Source organism: Eublepharis macularius, chromosome 10 (assembly GCF_028583425.1).
Source record: "Eublepharis macularius isolate TG4126 chromosome 10, MPM_Emac_v1.0, whole genome shotgun sequence".
In the NCBI taxonomy this organism is placed as follows: Eukaryota; Metazoa; Chordata; class Lepidosauria; order Squamata; family Eublepharidae; genus Eublepharis; species Eublepharis macularius.
Window position 1 is genome coordinate 89,819,848 of NC_072799.1, and position 13,615 is coordinate 89,833,462.

At 43.8% G+C, this 13,615-nt stretch overlaps 1 protein-coding gene across 4 annotated transcripts in view; it reads left to right on the forward strand.

Moving 5' to 3' along the window:
• FRYL (FRY like transcription coactivator) overlaps window positions 1-13,615 on the forward strand; it is a 265,895-nt gene that overhangs the window by 189,565 nt on the left and 62,715 nt on the right. For all 4 annotated transcript variants that reach the window (XM_054990361.1, XM_054990362.1, XM_054990363.1 and 1 more), the window contains 6 exons: window positions 4,876-5,044; window positions 5,926-6,010; window positions 6,282-6,394; window positions 7,646-7,796; window positions 8,803-8,906; window positions 12,463-12,648. In XM_054990361.1, the coding sequence (XP_054846336.1) occupies window positions 4,876-5,044; window positions 5,926-6,010; window positions 6,282-6,394; window positions 7,646-7,796; window positions 8,803-8,906; window positions 12,463-12,648 (808 nt within the window). The remainder of the gene's footprint in view (window positions 1-4,875; window positions 5,045-5,925; window positions 6,011-6,281; window positions 6,395-7,645; window positions 7,797-8,802; window positions 8,907-12,462; window positions 12,649-13,615) is intronic.

Here is a 13,615-nt window from a genome sequence, read left to right on the forward strand (position 1 = left end):
AATAAACATTAGAATATCCTGTATGATTAAAACACACCCATCTCCCTCCACCCTTCTTGTCTTTAAGGCCTTTCAGATGAAGTACAAGAGGACAGTGGTGCTTTGCCATTCAGTTTCTCCCCAGTGATGGAGTAGCAGTACGAATAACTACTTATGCGAGCAGGAGTCCAGTAGCACCTAAAAGACTAACAAAATTTGTGGTAGGGTGTGAGCTTTCATGAGTCACAGCTCACTTCTTCAGATACAGCTAGAATGTGAGTCCATCTGTCTTTATATCTTGGAGAGTGGAATGAAGTCTGCTGAATTGGAATGATAACGAAGCTCAAGACAATGCATCCACCTGGACTGAATGGAGACATTGACTTCCTGCCTCATTACCAGTGCTAATTTCTCCACACTCACTGCCCCTCTGCATACCCCACCCTATTCAATCATGCCTAACTTTGTCATTCACCAGCTGTTATCATTTGGCTTCTGTAATCACTCCACTCTCCAAGGTATAAGAACAGATGGACTCAAGTTCTCACGGTGTCTGTAGAAGTGAGCTGTGGCTCACGAAAGCTCTAACCCTACCATAAATTTTGTTAGTCTTATAGGTGCTACTGGCCTCTTGCTCTTCACTTCTGCTTCAGTATAGAGAAGAACACAATCTATGTAATATCTTTCAATAGAACCAACCCAATGACACACAACAGTGTACTGGTATAGGGAGCCTGTTCATGAGATCCATAGACTAAGCAGTATATTATTTACAAGCAGGGTCCTGCAACAAATATCATGGATGGTGTTCTGAAGGTGGTAGGGGCATGCGGGGAGCCAAGGCAGGTGTAGCGATGCTGAGAAGTGCACTGGACCCAGGGTGGTGGTGGTGTTGATGGGCGGGGCGGGGGGAGACTTGCAGGGAGATGGAATTCCATTCTTCCTGGCTTTGCTTTCCCTCCTGCCACCCACCCATCCCTGTTTCTTTTCCCTCTTCCCACTCACCCTTCCCTGTTTCCCCAAACTGTTCCCTGTTTCTCTGTCCCTCCCTCCCAACCTTTCCCTGCTAACTTTCCCCCCAGCTTTTCCCTTTTACTCTGTCCCCCAGCTTTCCCCTGATACTGTTTTCCCACCAAACTTTCCCTCCCTCCCACTGAACTTTCGCCTGTTAACTTTTTGCCTCCTCGATTGTTCCCTGTTACTCTGCCCACCCAGCTTTTCCCTGTTAACCTTGTGCCCCCCCTCCACCCAAGCTGTCCCTGTTAACCTTTCCTTTTCTCAACCTTTCCCTGTTACTCTGTCCCCCATCCAACCCAACCCAACCTTTTCCTGTTACCTTTTCTCCCTCCATCCCCCTCACACTGTGTTAGCTGGGGTTTAACCCCCTCATGTATTTCAGATGGTTTTCGGCTATTTCTGTAATCTTTGGGGGTCCCCCAAAATTGCAGAATTGTCTGCTTTGTAACCAAGTGGCCTTGATCTACACAGCCACTTGGCTATTTGTATATAAGATATGAATGAGAGCTTAGGTACAAAAATTGCCCGCATTTTAAACTTTTTATATAATCAATTTATCAGTATCTTGTTGGTCAATTCCAAATTCTCATTGATTGATCTTTATGTTTAAAAATGCAAGTAAAAGAGTGCTCAAACCATATGGTGAAAAACCTTTTCAAGATTGAAATAACAAATTTTTAAATAAACTGTTCAAAAAATTTCATGCGTAACTGTTCCTCAGTTTCTGAGATGTGCCTAAGGAATTATTACTGCTGTATCTAGTATCAAAGTGGGGTGACTTGTGCCACAGACAACAGCAGCAAATGCAGGCAACTGTCAAGTTACAGATTACATGCTTAGAAAAATATGAGTTTGAAAACTGTCCAAAAGAGAGAGGGAGAAAAATTAAAAGGCTTGATGAGGACTCAACATGACCGGGAGGCATGGAAGGTTGAGAGTAGCTGAGGTCTTGGAAATGGAGGTTTGGTGTTAGATCATGGGGAATTTCAGATTGTTTCATTGTTGTGTCTTCTGTGCAGTCCCACATAGGATCTACACATGTGCAGGCCAGTGACAGACATTCTAAAGCTTCTACAGGAGTGAGATGCTCGCCTAGCCTTTTGCGTGCTTTTCCCCCAGGTGCGGCTATAGAAGGTGGGTGAGTGGCTCCCTCCTTCAGTTCTTCTTTTGCCACTATGGAAGAAGGATGTCTCTCTCCTCTGCTCCTCAGATCCGTCAAACTATATGCGAGTCAGGGCCTTCAGTTCCATGGCATCAAAGGCCCTCTTCAAGAAGTGTTCCCATTGTGTTAACACACCAGATGGCATGACAAATGCCTCTTCTGTCTGGGGGAAGTCCATGACACCTTGTGGGGTGTAGTCTTCAAACAATTCACACCCAAAGCATAGTATGAAAGGGTGTTGTGACTTAAAGCAGCTCTTTGGGAGTCAGCCCTGAAGAGCTCTACCGACTCTGATCACAGTGCCACAGATAAAGAACTGCAGAGCCCAGAACAGTCCTCAATTCCACTGGATGTTTGGCACCTGACACAGCTCAGAAGAACCAGGCAGGTCCAGCCACATCATCATCGATTCCACCTTTTTTGTAAAATGGGGACATCTGACCATAGACCTCTTTACCACATACCTTAACAGGAAGTATGCACAGTATTGCTCAAGGGCAGGGAAGAGGAAACCTCTCTCAGAGATGCCTTTCAGATTCCTTGGTCAGGTACCCTCCTTTATGCATTTCCCCCTCTACCTCTTATGACTCAAACACTTAGCAAGATGATGAGGGCCAGTTCCTCAGCAATTGTAATACGCCTTTACTGGTGTATTGCAAACCAAAGGCTCGGTTTCCAACTCTGTTTCAAATGGAACAGGGCAACATCCACCATTTCCTCCAACCCCAAATCTGCTACAGGATGACGTGGTTCCTCCACCACGACCTGGGCACTCTGAAACTGACAGCCTGGTTTGTCTGTCCCCTGAATTAGTTTTTTCCTCCCTGGTTCAAAAGGTCCTGTTAGAGGCTAGGAAAACATCCATCTGGAAATCATACTGAGCCAAAAGGAAATGATTTTCTCTTTGGAACAAAGAAAACCCTCAGAACCCTGTCTCTTCTGCATTTCTCTCTTTTTTACACTGTCTGGTCCAGTTAAAGGACCAAGGTTTGTCAAATTCCTCCATTAAGGTCCATCTGGTGGCCATTTCCACCTACCATGACAACATAAACGGGAAATCTCTCTTTACTTAGCCAGAATGCAAGTCCTTCTTTAGAGGTCTAGCAAACCTATATCCTCCAGCATCCAGACCTCTTCTCCAGGGGAGTCTTTCCTTGGTTCTCACCTCAGTCATGCATATACCTTTCGAGACCCTAGCTACCTGCTCCCTCACGGTACTGGCTGGTAAAGCTGCCCTGTGTTGGCCATGACTTTGGCTGGGAGGGTAAGTGAATTGCAAAATCCTTAGATACTGTCCTCTTTCATTAAGATGTTCGCAGAGAAGGCCGTTCTTTATCTATGCCAAAGGTTGTCTCCTCTCTTCACTTGAACCAGGACGTTGTCTTACCAGTATTTTCCCCTACACTTAAGAATGACATAGAAAGACTTTTACGCACCCTGGATGTTAAATTTACTTTGCTGTTCCATTTAGACGGGCATCTCCCTTCTGAAAGGACCCTAATCTGGTCATCTCACTTAAAGGGTCCAAAAAAGGCCAGGAAGTTCCCATACAGACTGTTTCAGGTTGGATAGTGTGGCTCATTAAGTCTCAGCCACCACACGCATTACGCATAAGAGAACATTCTACGAGGGCTCAGTCCACCTCCATCAGCCTTCAAATTCGGCATCCCTGTAATCAGATTGTGTGAGGCAGTCGATGCTGTCCACGTTCATCAAACATTACGTGGCTGACGTGGACTCCAGAAGGGACGCAGCTGTTGGCAAGGCCGTCCTGAAGAGCCTCTTCCATTAAAGAGCTTCACACTCCCTTCCTGGGTAAGTTCACTCGCTAATCTCCCATGTGGGACTGCACAGAAGATGCAACGATGAAAACAGGGTTGTGCTTACCTGTCACTGTTGTTCATCGAGTGGTCTTCTGTGCAGGCGCACATCCCTCCTGCTCCCTACAGTGAGCTCTTTTTACCTTATTCTTTCTGCACTGGCAGCTGAGAGAACTGAGGGAGGAAGCTGGTCACCCTGCCTTTTACAGCAACACCTGGGGGAAAGCGTGTGAAAAGGCTAGGCGAGTGCCTCAGGCCTCTAGAAGCTTTAGAATGTCTGTGGCTGGCCTGCACATGTGCAGATCCCATGTGTGCCTGCACAGAAGACCACTCGATGAACAACAGTTACAGGTAAGCACAACCCTGTTTTATTCCCTCCTCTCAAACATGATGCCTGAAGACCTCAGGTTCTTTTGTCTAATACCAGATTTACTGATCAGATGCTGATCATGAAAGCAGTAAAAGGGGCCACCACAAACAAAACTGGGGTTTCTGAAATGGAAGATTAGCTGGTACTCTATTGGGGGAGCTCCCCACACTCAACCTTATGAAGATTGTCCATGCTCAGTGTTTTAGAATACTGAGAATGCAAATCAGAGGGAGGGAAATGGAGGGAGAGAAGAAAATTGGCCTGTTTGAGCCTTTAGCACATTAAATATCCGGGGGGGGGGGGCGGGGGGAGATGGGAAGGAATGCGATTTCTCAGGCATTTTTTCTGCTATGCTCCATTATTTTCTAGTCTTGTTTCTAAAGCACATTTCTGGTAGAGAGAGTGAACCATATTCAGTCACAGTAATTGTTTTTGTTGGTTTTGTTCATCATTCGTATACTAATGAAATAACATCCGTATTTTTAAAAATCTAAACAATGTTATCTACTTTTTTGCTTGTTTGACAGGTGAAAAAGGTGATTGTGTACCTAGGAAGAGATAAAACCATGCAGCTTTTAGAAGAGCTGATGAGTGAGCTTCAGCTTACTGATCCAGTCAGTTCTGGAGTCACTCATATGGATAATCCACCATATTACCGCATAACTTCCAGCTACAAAATCCCTTCTGTCACCTCAGGTGAGAATGAATATGATCAGTTTGTGGTTGTATTTTAATCTAAGCTTTATTGTTAGTTAAAATTCTAATACAAGCCAAATTTATTACAAAGATGTATTTAAAAGGGTTTTAAAAGACTGAATTGTTTTAATTTAAATTACGGAACAGGAGTGAGAATTTCATTCTGGCTAAAAATGTGTAAGCCTTTCTGAAGGTCTGTTCTGAAGCAAATTAAAGTTATATAGGCAGTCACTGTCCACTCTGGGCTCAGACTCCAATATGAGCAATTACTAAAGGGGAGAACAAGAGATGGCTGTTAGGATGATTGAAATAATCAATGAGAAAAGAGCAATTGAGATAACGTGTTTTCCACCCAAACAGTGTTTTAGGAGCATTAATTGGCGAAACTATTTATTGGACTCCACTCTGGAACATTTGATTGGCTAAACATACCCAAGCCCAATGGATTTTTGTTTGAATGGCTTTCCATTCAAACCTGTCCATACCTTTCCATACCAAAGACCATTTCTGAAATGTTTTCTACTTTTAAATCCAGTGTGACATGGATTTGTATCTCTTCAAAGAACAGAAATCCAAAACTCCTTGGGATTATTTTGTTTTGATTTTAACTTGATAAATGTTTTCAATCTATTATTGTAATCCACCTTGAACCATGTAGAAAGGCAGAGTAAAAGTTTTAATAAATAAAAATTAGTTTCCTGACTCTTTGAATCTGGCTGTCCTGATTTTTCTTCTGAATCTTCATATAAATTCCTTCCATAGCAAGTAATGTTGATGTGCAGATCAAAATAAAATAATCTTTAAGTATTTCTTTCAGAAATTCTCATACATCGCACAAGCCATTCCTAAATATTCTATCCTATACTGTTTTAAATTTGCAGGTACTACTTCTAGTAGCAATACAATGGTGGCGCCCACGGATGGTAATGCTGACAATAAGCATATGAAAGACAGTATTGAAGAGAAGTAAGTAGTAGGTGCTTCAAAGAGTAGTAATACTAAGAGTTGAAATACTAACCTTGTTTTTCTTACAAGTACCAAGTTTTAGTGTGAAGGAGGCAACTGATGTGTGTGTTTGACTCATTATGCATTAATCGTATTGGATGGATACTATTCCTCAGTGTAAGAGTAGTAGTAATAGGATCCATTAAAGTTGCATAGTATAGACACTCTGAACAAAAAAGGCAAAGCAAAGTATTAAGCATTGGTTTAATGCTAATATTTTTTATTCCTTTAGCTACGTACATCTAGATATCTACAGTGGTCTGAATAGTAATTTGAACCGCCAACACCACAGGCTGGAATCTCGCTACAGCAGTAGTTCTGGAGGATCTTATGAAGAAGAGAAAAGTAATTCATCATTTTATTCTGCCTCAGTAGTATCTATCTAAAAGTTGGTTATATGAATACATTTTAGCTTTTGGAAATCAGTCATTCAATTTAACAAGGACTGTGGGGATCAGACCAGTATTTTCTCTTGCTTGCTTCCATTATTTTTCTTAAGAAGGTATAGCAAGCTGGTTATCAAAGTTCTTAACTGTGTAAGTATCGTACCAAACTCTGTGTGCATTATATTATGGAGGAGATTGCTTCATCTTTCTAGTACAGGGATAAAAATAACTTTGCTGGACTACTAGCCAACTGCTTCATTCCTCCTTCTAATGACTGGAAGAGGGAAGAAAGGAGAAACAGGTGAATATTTCTATGTTTCCAGCATACATTCTGTACTAGAAACTGCCTTTCCTTTATTTGCAGGATTTTAGCATGCGCAACAATGGCCTTTTTGGCCAACAACTTAGATCTGCACTCTGGCAAAGGGGGCCATTTCATGCACTCCAGACCCCTCTTGGGTGTGCCAATGTTCACATCTGCATAGTGGCAACCTTCTTCGGGGCTCTATTATTTGTAAACCTCTCATCTTGTGCACCAAATTATTTCAAACGGGAGAGTCTTCATGCCAGTGGCTTTCAGGATCACGTGGCTGTGGCATGGAGATTTTCTGTGCAATCAGACCAACTCTCCCAATAATTGGAGTGGTGGTGGTGGTGGTGGAGAGTGACCTCAAGTCATAGCTGACTTATGACGACCCCTAGTGGGGTTTTCAAGGAAAGAGGCTAACAGAGGTAGTTTGCCATTGCCTGCATCTGCAGCCCTGGTCTTCAATCAATCTTTATTAAAATAGTCCTAGACCAGCATAAACCGTAACAGCATCCTTATTCTCAAGAGTTCAAAGGTAAAAATTATTAGCTCCCACGTTACTAAAAATATTACACAAAATTAAAATATATTATCAGACTAACAGAAGTGGTTTGCCATTGCCTGCCTCTGCTACCCTGTTCTTCGTTAGAGGTATCCCATCCAATTTCTGTCCAAGGCCCACTTTACTTAACTTCTGAGATCTGACGAGATCAGGCTCACATGAGCTATCCAGATCAGGACAATAATTGGTGTACTGCAATATATGTAAAGTAAAATGAAAAACAACAATGAGTGCTATGCAGAATATATGTGGTACTGCATGCATATTAGAAAAAATATTATTTCACCTGACATAAACACATTACCCTGAAATATCTAACTATAAAATGAACGCTTTAATAGGTGATTCAATGCCGCTGTATTCGAACTGGCGACTGAAAGTGATGGAACACAACGAAGGAGAACCTTTACCTTTTCCACCTTCAGGGGGCTGTTGGTCACCATTGGTGGATTATTTGCCTGAAACATCCTCACCAGGCATGTCTCTTCATAGGTAAGGAATAGTAACACAGCTTTGTATGCATTCACTATAAATAAGAGATATTGTAGCATAGTTTATCTTTCCCCTGAACCACTTGGGAGATAAGCATATAAATTTGTGCCTTTCTCCTGAGCAATGGAAAGGATCTAGTATTACAAATTATGAGTGGGCTTGGGGGTGTGCATTGCTCAGCAGGCTATGGCAAAAAGTCCATCTTCGGTTCAGTGCTCACTAGCAGACTGAACTCGTTGAGTGGAATGCGCAGATGTGGGTTTTCTGGAAAAATGAGGAAAATCATCCAATGCCCTCAATAGGATTTAGCATGTTTGTTTTGATTTATATTTAGCAAACAGGTTTTAAATCCCACATGTTAATTTATAACCTACCCCACATTTCTGGTGGTATACGGTAGGCACTGGTTGCCGCAGGGCGATGCCAGATGGGCATTACAGCAGTGAACTCTGAATAGTATTGTTTTGAGTCTCGTTAGGCTGGGATGTAGGCTTTGGAAAAGAACAACCTTGGCTTCTGATGTTTAGTATTTTCACAGCAGCCTATGGGATGGCAAACAGGCTGCCTTAGACTCAAGTGGTCGTCTTCAGGGGACAGTGAAATTGCAGTCAGCAGTCCTTGACTTTAGTCCTGCACGATCATGATAGTTGGATTGAAGAATAAACAGATTTTGTCCATCTTGTTTCAAATTCTAGCCTATCTGGGCAACAATCTGTTGTCCTATACTCTGTAAAGCACATGGCAATGAATGGTTCTGTATAAATACTATATAGTCGACAATAAAGTATGTCTCCAGCACTCACCAGCATCTCCTGTATTACCATTGCTGATATTTTTACCCGTCAATATTCTTGAGCCCATAATTTGTTCTGACAGATGGTGATCTATTAAATCTGTAACTAGGGTACTAACAGCAATCTACAAAGACGGGCTAGTATATACCTTCAGGAAATTAACAGCTGGTATATTTTGATTGCTTAACCAATTCCAGATTTTTCTCTTGCAGATGTAATATAGCAGTAATCCTGTTGACCGATTTGATCATTGATCACAGTGTGAAAGTTGACTGGGGAAGCTACCTGCACCTCTTGCTTCATGCAGTTTTTATGGGTAACTATATTTTTATTGAAATGGAGGAGCATATTAACTATCACAGCTCTGTGGTCTTGCCGTTTTTATGTTTGTTGATTTTACTGTGTTAAAATAATCACAAATCCAGCAATCATAAGGCAAATTCCAGGAACAACAGGTACAACATTTGAGTTTGTTGCATTTGTAAACTAGGGGTGTGCAGTGCTAGGGTGATTTAGTTTTCCCGATTTGGTTTACCCGAATTGGGGGAAAATTTCAGAATAAAGTGAATTCCGAAGTGGCAAGCTGCTTCAGAATTCCCGATTCGGGGTGCTTCAGGTTTTATTTGTAAAGATTCGGCCGTTATTTTCAATGGAGAACATGCTCCCGGCTTTCTGGGAGCTTGGGGGGGGGGCATTTTCTTTACAAATCAGACCAAACTTCGTGGGGACCTTCTTGTAACTCTCCTCTAACGACCCCCCAAGTTTCAGAACGATTGGATTTCAGGGGGCCATGTTATAGCCCCCCAAAGAAGGTACCCTCATCCTCCTTTACTCTCCATTATTCCCTATGGGGAAAAACAAATGATCTTTCTAGGTGGCTTGAGGTGGCGTTTTGCAAGCAAAATGCACCCAATTTTCAGGGGGCCTCCTGCTGCCTCTCCTCCCACCCTCCCCCAAGTTTCAGGGAGATTGCAGTTTGGGGGGCTATTTTATGGCCTCCCAAAGAAGGTGCCCCTATCCTCCTCCACTCTTCATTATTCCCTGTGGGGAAAAACAAGGGAGCTTTCTAGGTGGCTTGGGGTGGCGTTTTGCAAGGAAGACGCACCCAATTTTCAGAGGACCTGCTCCTACTTGTCCTACCATGCCCTTCCCAAGTTTCAGGGAGATTGGACATACCTTTGGGTATGGCCCCCCAAAGCTGGTTCTCCCATCACACCTTTTATTTCTACTGTGGAGAAGACTCCCACACAGCAGAAACACATGGATTGTGGCTTCCAATGGCCGCAGCCACAGTCCAGCTACACACCCTAAGTAGCCCCTCAGAAGCACACCTCCACCCCCCAAAAAATTAACCACCCCTTTTACTTCTTTGATTTAAGTTACACAGCATGAAGGCACACCACAATACATCACAACAGTATCCTAGATAGTACCACAGCCATCCTCACACCAGAGAATCACAGACACACACACTGAATTACTTGCAAAAACATTTTAATTCTTGGATTTTCTGGGCTGAGTGTGGGAAACAATATGCAACAACAGTAGTACAACCTTTACCAACTCCCCACCCCAACAGAACCATAGTGACTCAAAGGGAACCGAACCATAGTATCACACATCCATTCCACCCAGGGCTCATTTTGAGGGGGAACGTGCTGGAACACTGTTCGAGAACCTACAAAAAGAGATCACGTGGGTGGTGGCCCTGCCCATGTGATTCCTTTTCCTCCCTGCTGCCCATGTCTTTAGCAACAGGCAGAGGTGGCGGCAGCAGCAGCACCACCACCACCACCCCATCAACACCTGGATTCCCTAGTAGGAAGCTGGGGGGAGTGCACCGGGGCCCATCCTCCCAGCCTGCAGGGCGGTCGAGGCAGCACGTGGCCCCGCGGTGGCCTCCAGAGCCAGCTCTGTGGCCAGCCGGGCCACTCAGGCCTGCACAGCCTGACCTCCCGGCCTGCAGGCTGGTCGAGGTGGCCCACGGCCTGTGGTGGCCTCTGGTGCCAGCCCCTAAGCCAGCTGGGCCGCTTGGGCCTGCGCAGCCCATCTTCCCAGCTTGGAAGCTGGTGCAGGCCGCACGCAGGCTGCAGCAGCCTCAGCGCCAGCCCTGCCGTGGCTCTAGTCAAGGCTAGGCGGGCCTCCTTGGGTCCAGGGACTGTCAACAGCTGTTTGTCCCCTGATCAGAGTGTCCTCCGGGGAATATATGGGGAGAGACGGTCCCATAGATACGCTGGTCCCAGTCCGCATAGGGCCTTATAGGTCAATACCAGAACCTTGAATCTGATCCGGTACTCCACTGGCGACCAATGCAGCTCACGTAAGAACGGTGTTATATGTGCCCGATTTGGCACTCTCGTAATATCACATGCTGCTGCATTTTGTACCAGCTGTAATCTCCGGGTCAGGCTCAAGGGCAGCCTCGTGTAGAGCAAGTTACAGTAATCCGTTGCTTGGATCACTGTAGTTAAGTCACGGGTTGACAGGTAAGGGACAAGTTGCCTGGTCTGCTGCCGATGGAAAAAAGAGGACCTGACAACCGCTGTGACTTGTGCCTCCATTTTCAGGGAGGCATCCAAGATCACCCCCAGGCTCTTAAAATCCCACCCCCCCTGAGAAAACCCGGTAGGTCACTGACTCTTTCACCAGTCCTGAAGTCCAGTGGTGAGTCAGTCTGACAGGTTCTGGCAGTTAGATCCCCATAATACTCCACTGCACACACTCCAGTGTAGGAGTTAAAGGTACTTTATTAGAGATTCATCAGTATCAGCAACCACAGACAAGGGTATTGGCAGAAGTGACGTGTAGAAGTTTGGAGGGGTTAGTTATAGGGAAAGTTCCCGCCTTTAGGATATGGACGGTTAGGATTCTGGCGCAAAGGAGCCAAGAAGGGGGGCAAGGGGTGTTGAGATAGGAACAAAGAAGGAGGAGAGAAGCAAAAAGTGAAGTCATTTTCTGTTCCCAGGCTCTCAAGGATACATTCTCAAGCACCTCCGAAAATGAAAATATGTACCTGTAAGATGAACAACTCCCAGCCAAACAGGCCACTGATACGCAACTTCATGTACTCTCAGAAGATCAGTACAGAGCACAGAATACAAAAAAAATACTCATGGCAGATATGTAGACAGACATATATGACACAGTCAGGCAGGCAGGTGTCCTCCACATGAAGTCAGTCCAGCCAAAATGGAGTCTCTACCAGCAGCAGTGGGAGTCTCTCTGAAAGTCTCTCTAGGCCAGGAACAGAAAGGAAGCTGGCCCAAAGGCCAGCTTCTAATTTAAATCCCCTGCTGCATCTCCTTCCAGATAATCCATTGGCTGGAAGGAGGATGCAGCAGTGGGACTGGACATTCCTAACTCCCTGTTCAATTCCCTGATCCCCCTCCCTTCTCCCTCTTGTACTCCTAGTTTAGTCACTCACTCCTCCCATCCTGTAAATTAGGCGGGAATCTCTGCACTCAGCACTTTGCTGACTGCTTGCATTGCATTGCATCGCATCATAAACAGCCAGCAAAGTTCTGAAGCAAATTCAAGCTTCCCACCCTTTTTTTTTTTTACAAGATGGAAGGGGGAAGGAGGAGGTTGTAGTGAGTCACTCACTCCTTCTCCCCCTCCCCTCTACTAAGAAAGAGCAGGAAGCTTGAATTTTCCATCAGAACTTTGCCAGCTGTTTGTAAATGCAAACAGCCAGCAAAGTGCTGCTGCTGGCTGCCCCAAAGCTTGTACTCCTAGTCTAAAAACCCAAATCAGAAACCTGAAGTGCACACCCCTGCTGTAAACTCTAACTCAACACTAGTATTATAGATCTGATTGGGTGTATCATTGTGACTGCATTATATCTAACTTGGTATTATTTTCTTTACTTGCAGGATTTGACCATCACCATCCTGAAGTATATGAACACTGTAAACGACTGTTGTTGCATTTATTGATAGTGATGGGTTCTGATAGTAACGTCCAGTCTGTGGCTTCTGTCCTTCTCAGGAACAGGGAGTTTAATGAACCGCGGGTGCTTACGGTCAAACAAGCAGCACATTTGGATTACATCTTTACAGGTATCTTTATATATGCCTGTAGTTACTTTATTAATATGAATTAGTCAGAAAGTATAAACTTATTTTTTAATGTGGTACCTTGTCCATGGTTATACAGGCTGCATTCAGGTATGATACAAGTCGTGGTTTATTGCTCTGGGAGCAAGTCTTGGAATTTCTCAGGATTGGGAATTGAAGTCTTAAATATTTCCAACAGGCTATAGTTTGTTGTTTCATCCTTATCAGTCAAATTGGCAAACTATAGTTTGTAGATAATGCAGAAGACACTGAATTATGTTTTTCTCTGAGTCGCTCATGGAGTAACATTTCAGTGAATAGTTAATTTAATGTTTTTGAAAATAATGTAGTCAGACATTTGGGATGTACTCTAGGAACTGGCCTACAGCTGATCATTCAGAAAGCTGCTAAACTGTTTAAGTTTACAATATAAAAGGCCAGGATCCAAAGAGCTACTTAGACAAGACCTGCGTACAACCACAGTTGGATTTTTAAAAACTTTTTTCTTTGAACGTCAGGCTGCTGGATTACCACTGTGCAACACAGCCGAATATTTTTGAAGCATCCCTTATTTTCAAAAACGCTTTGCCACGTGGTATTGGGGGAATAGTATTTGAAAAATAAGAGCCCAAAATTCCATTACATGCATGGTTTTAGAAAATTTTGGTTATAATATAGTATAGTACTTCCTCTAGAAAATTGCTGTGCATTCTGTATTTTCAGTATTTAAGATTCAGCATCACTTTTTTCAGCAAAAGATTGCAGGATTTACTTACAGTTTGTATAGGTATACTAAGAATGTAAGGATTCGGTTGTTATACTGAAACCATCAATGTTCAGGTTTTCTTGCCACTTTGTAACTATAGACCGTACATGAACTGTCCCATTCATGCAGACTGGGAGCCCACCAGCCATATGCTCTCATGTGAATGTGGTGTGTGGATTTTCCATGCCTGTTCAGCTTCCACTC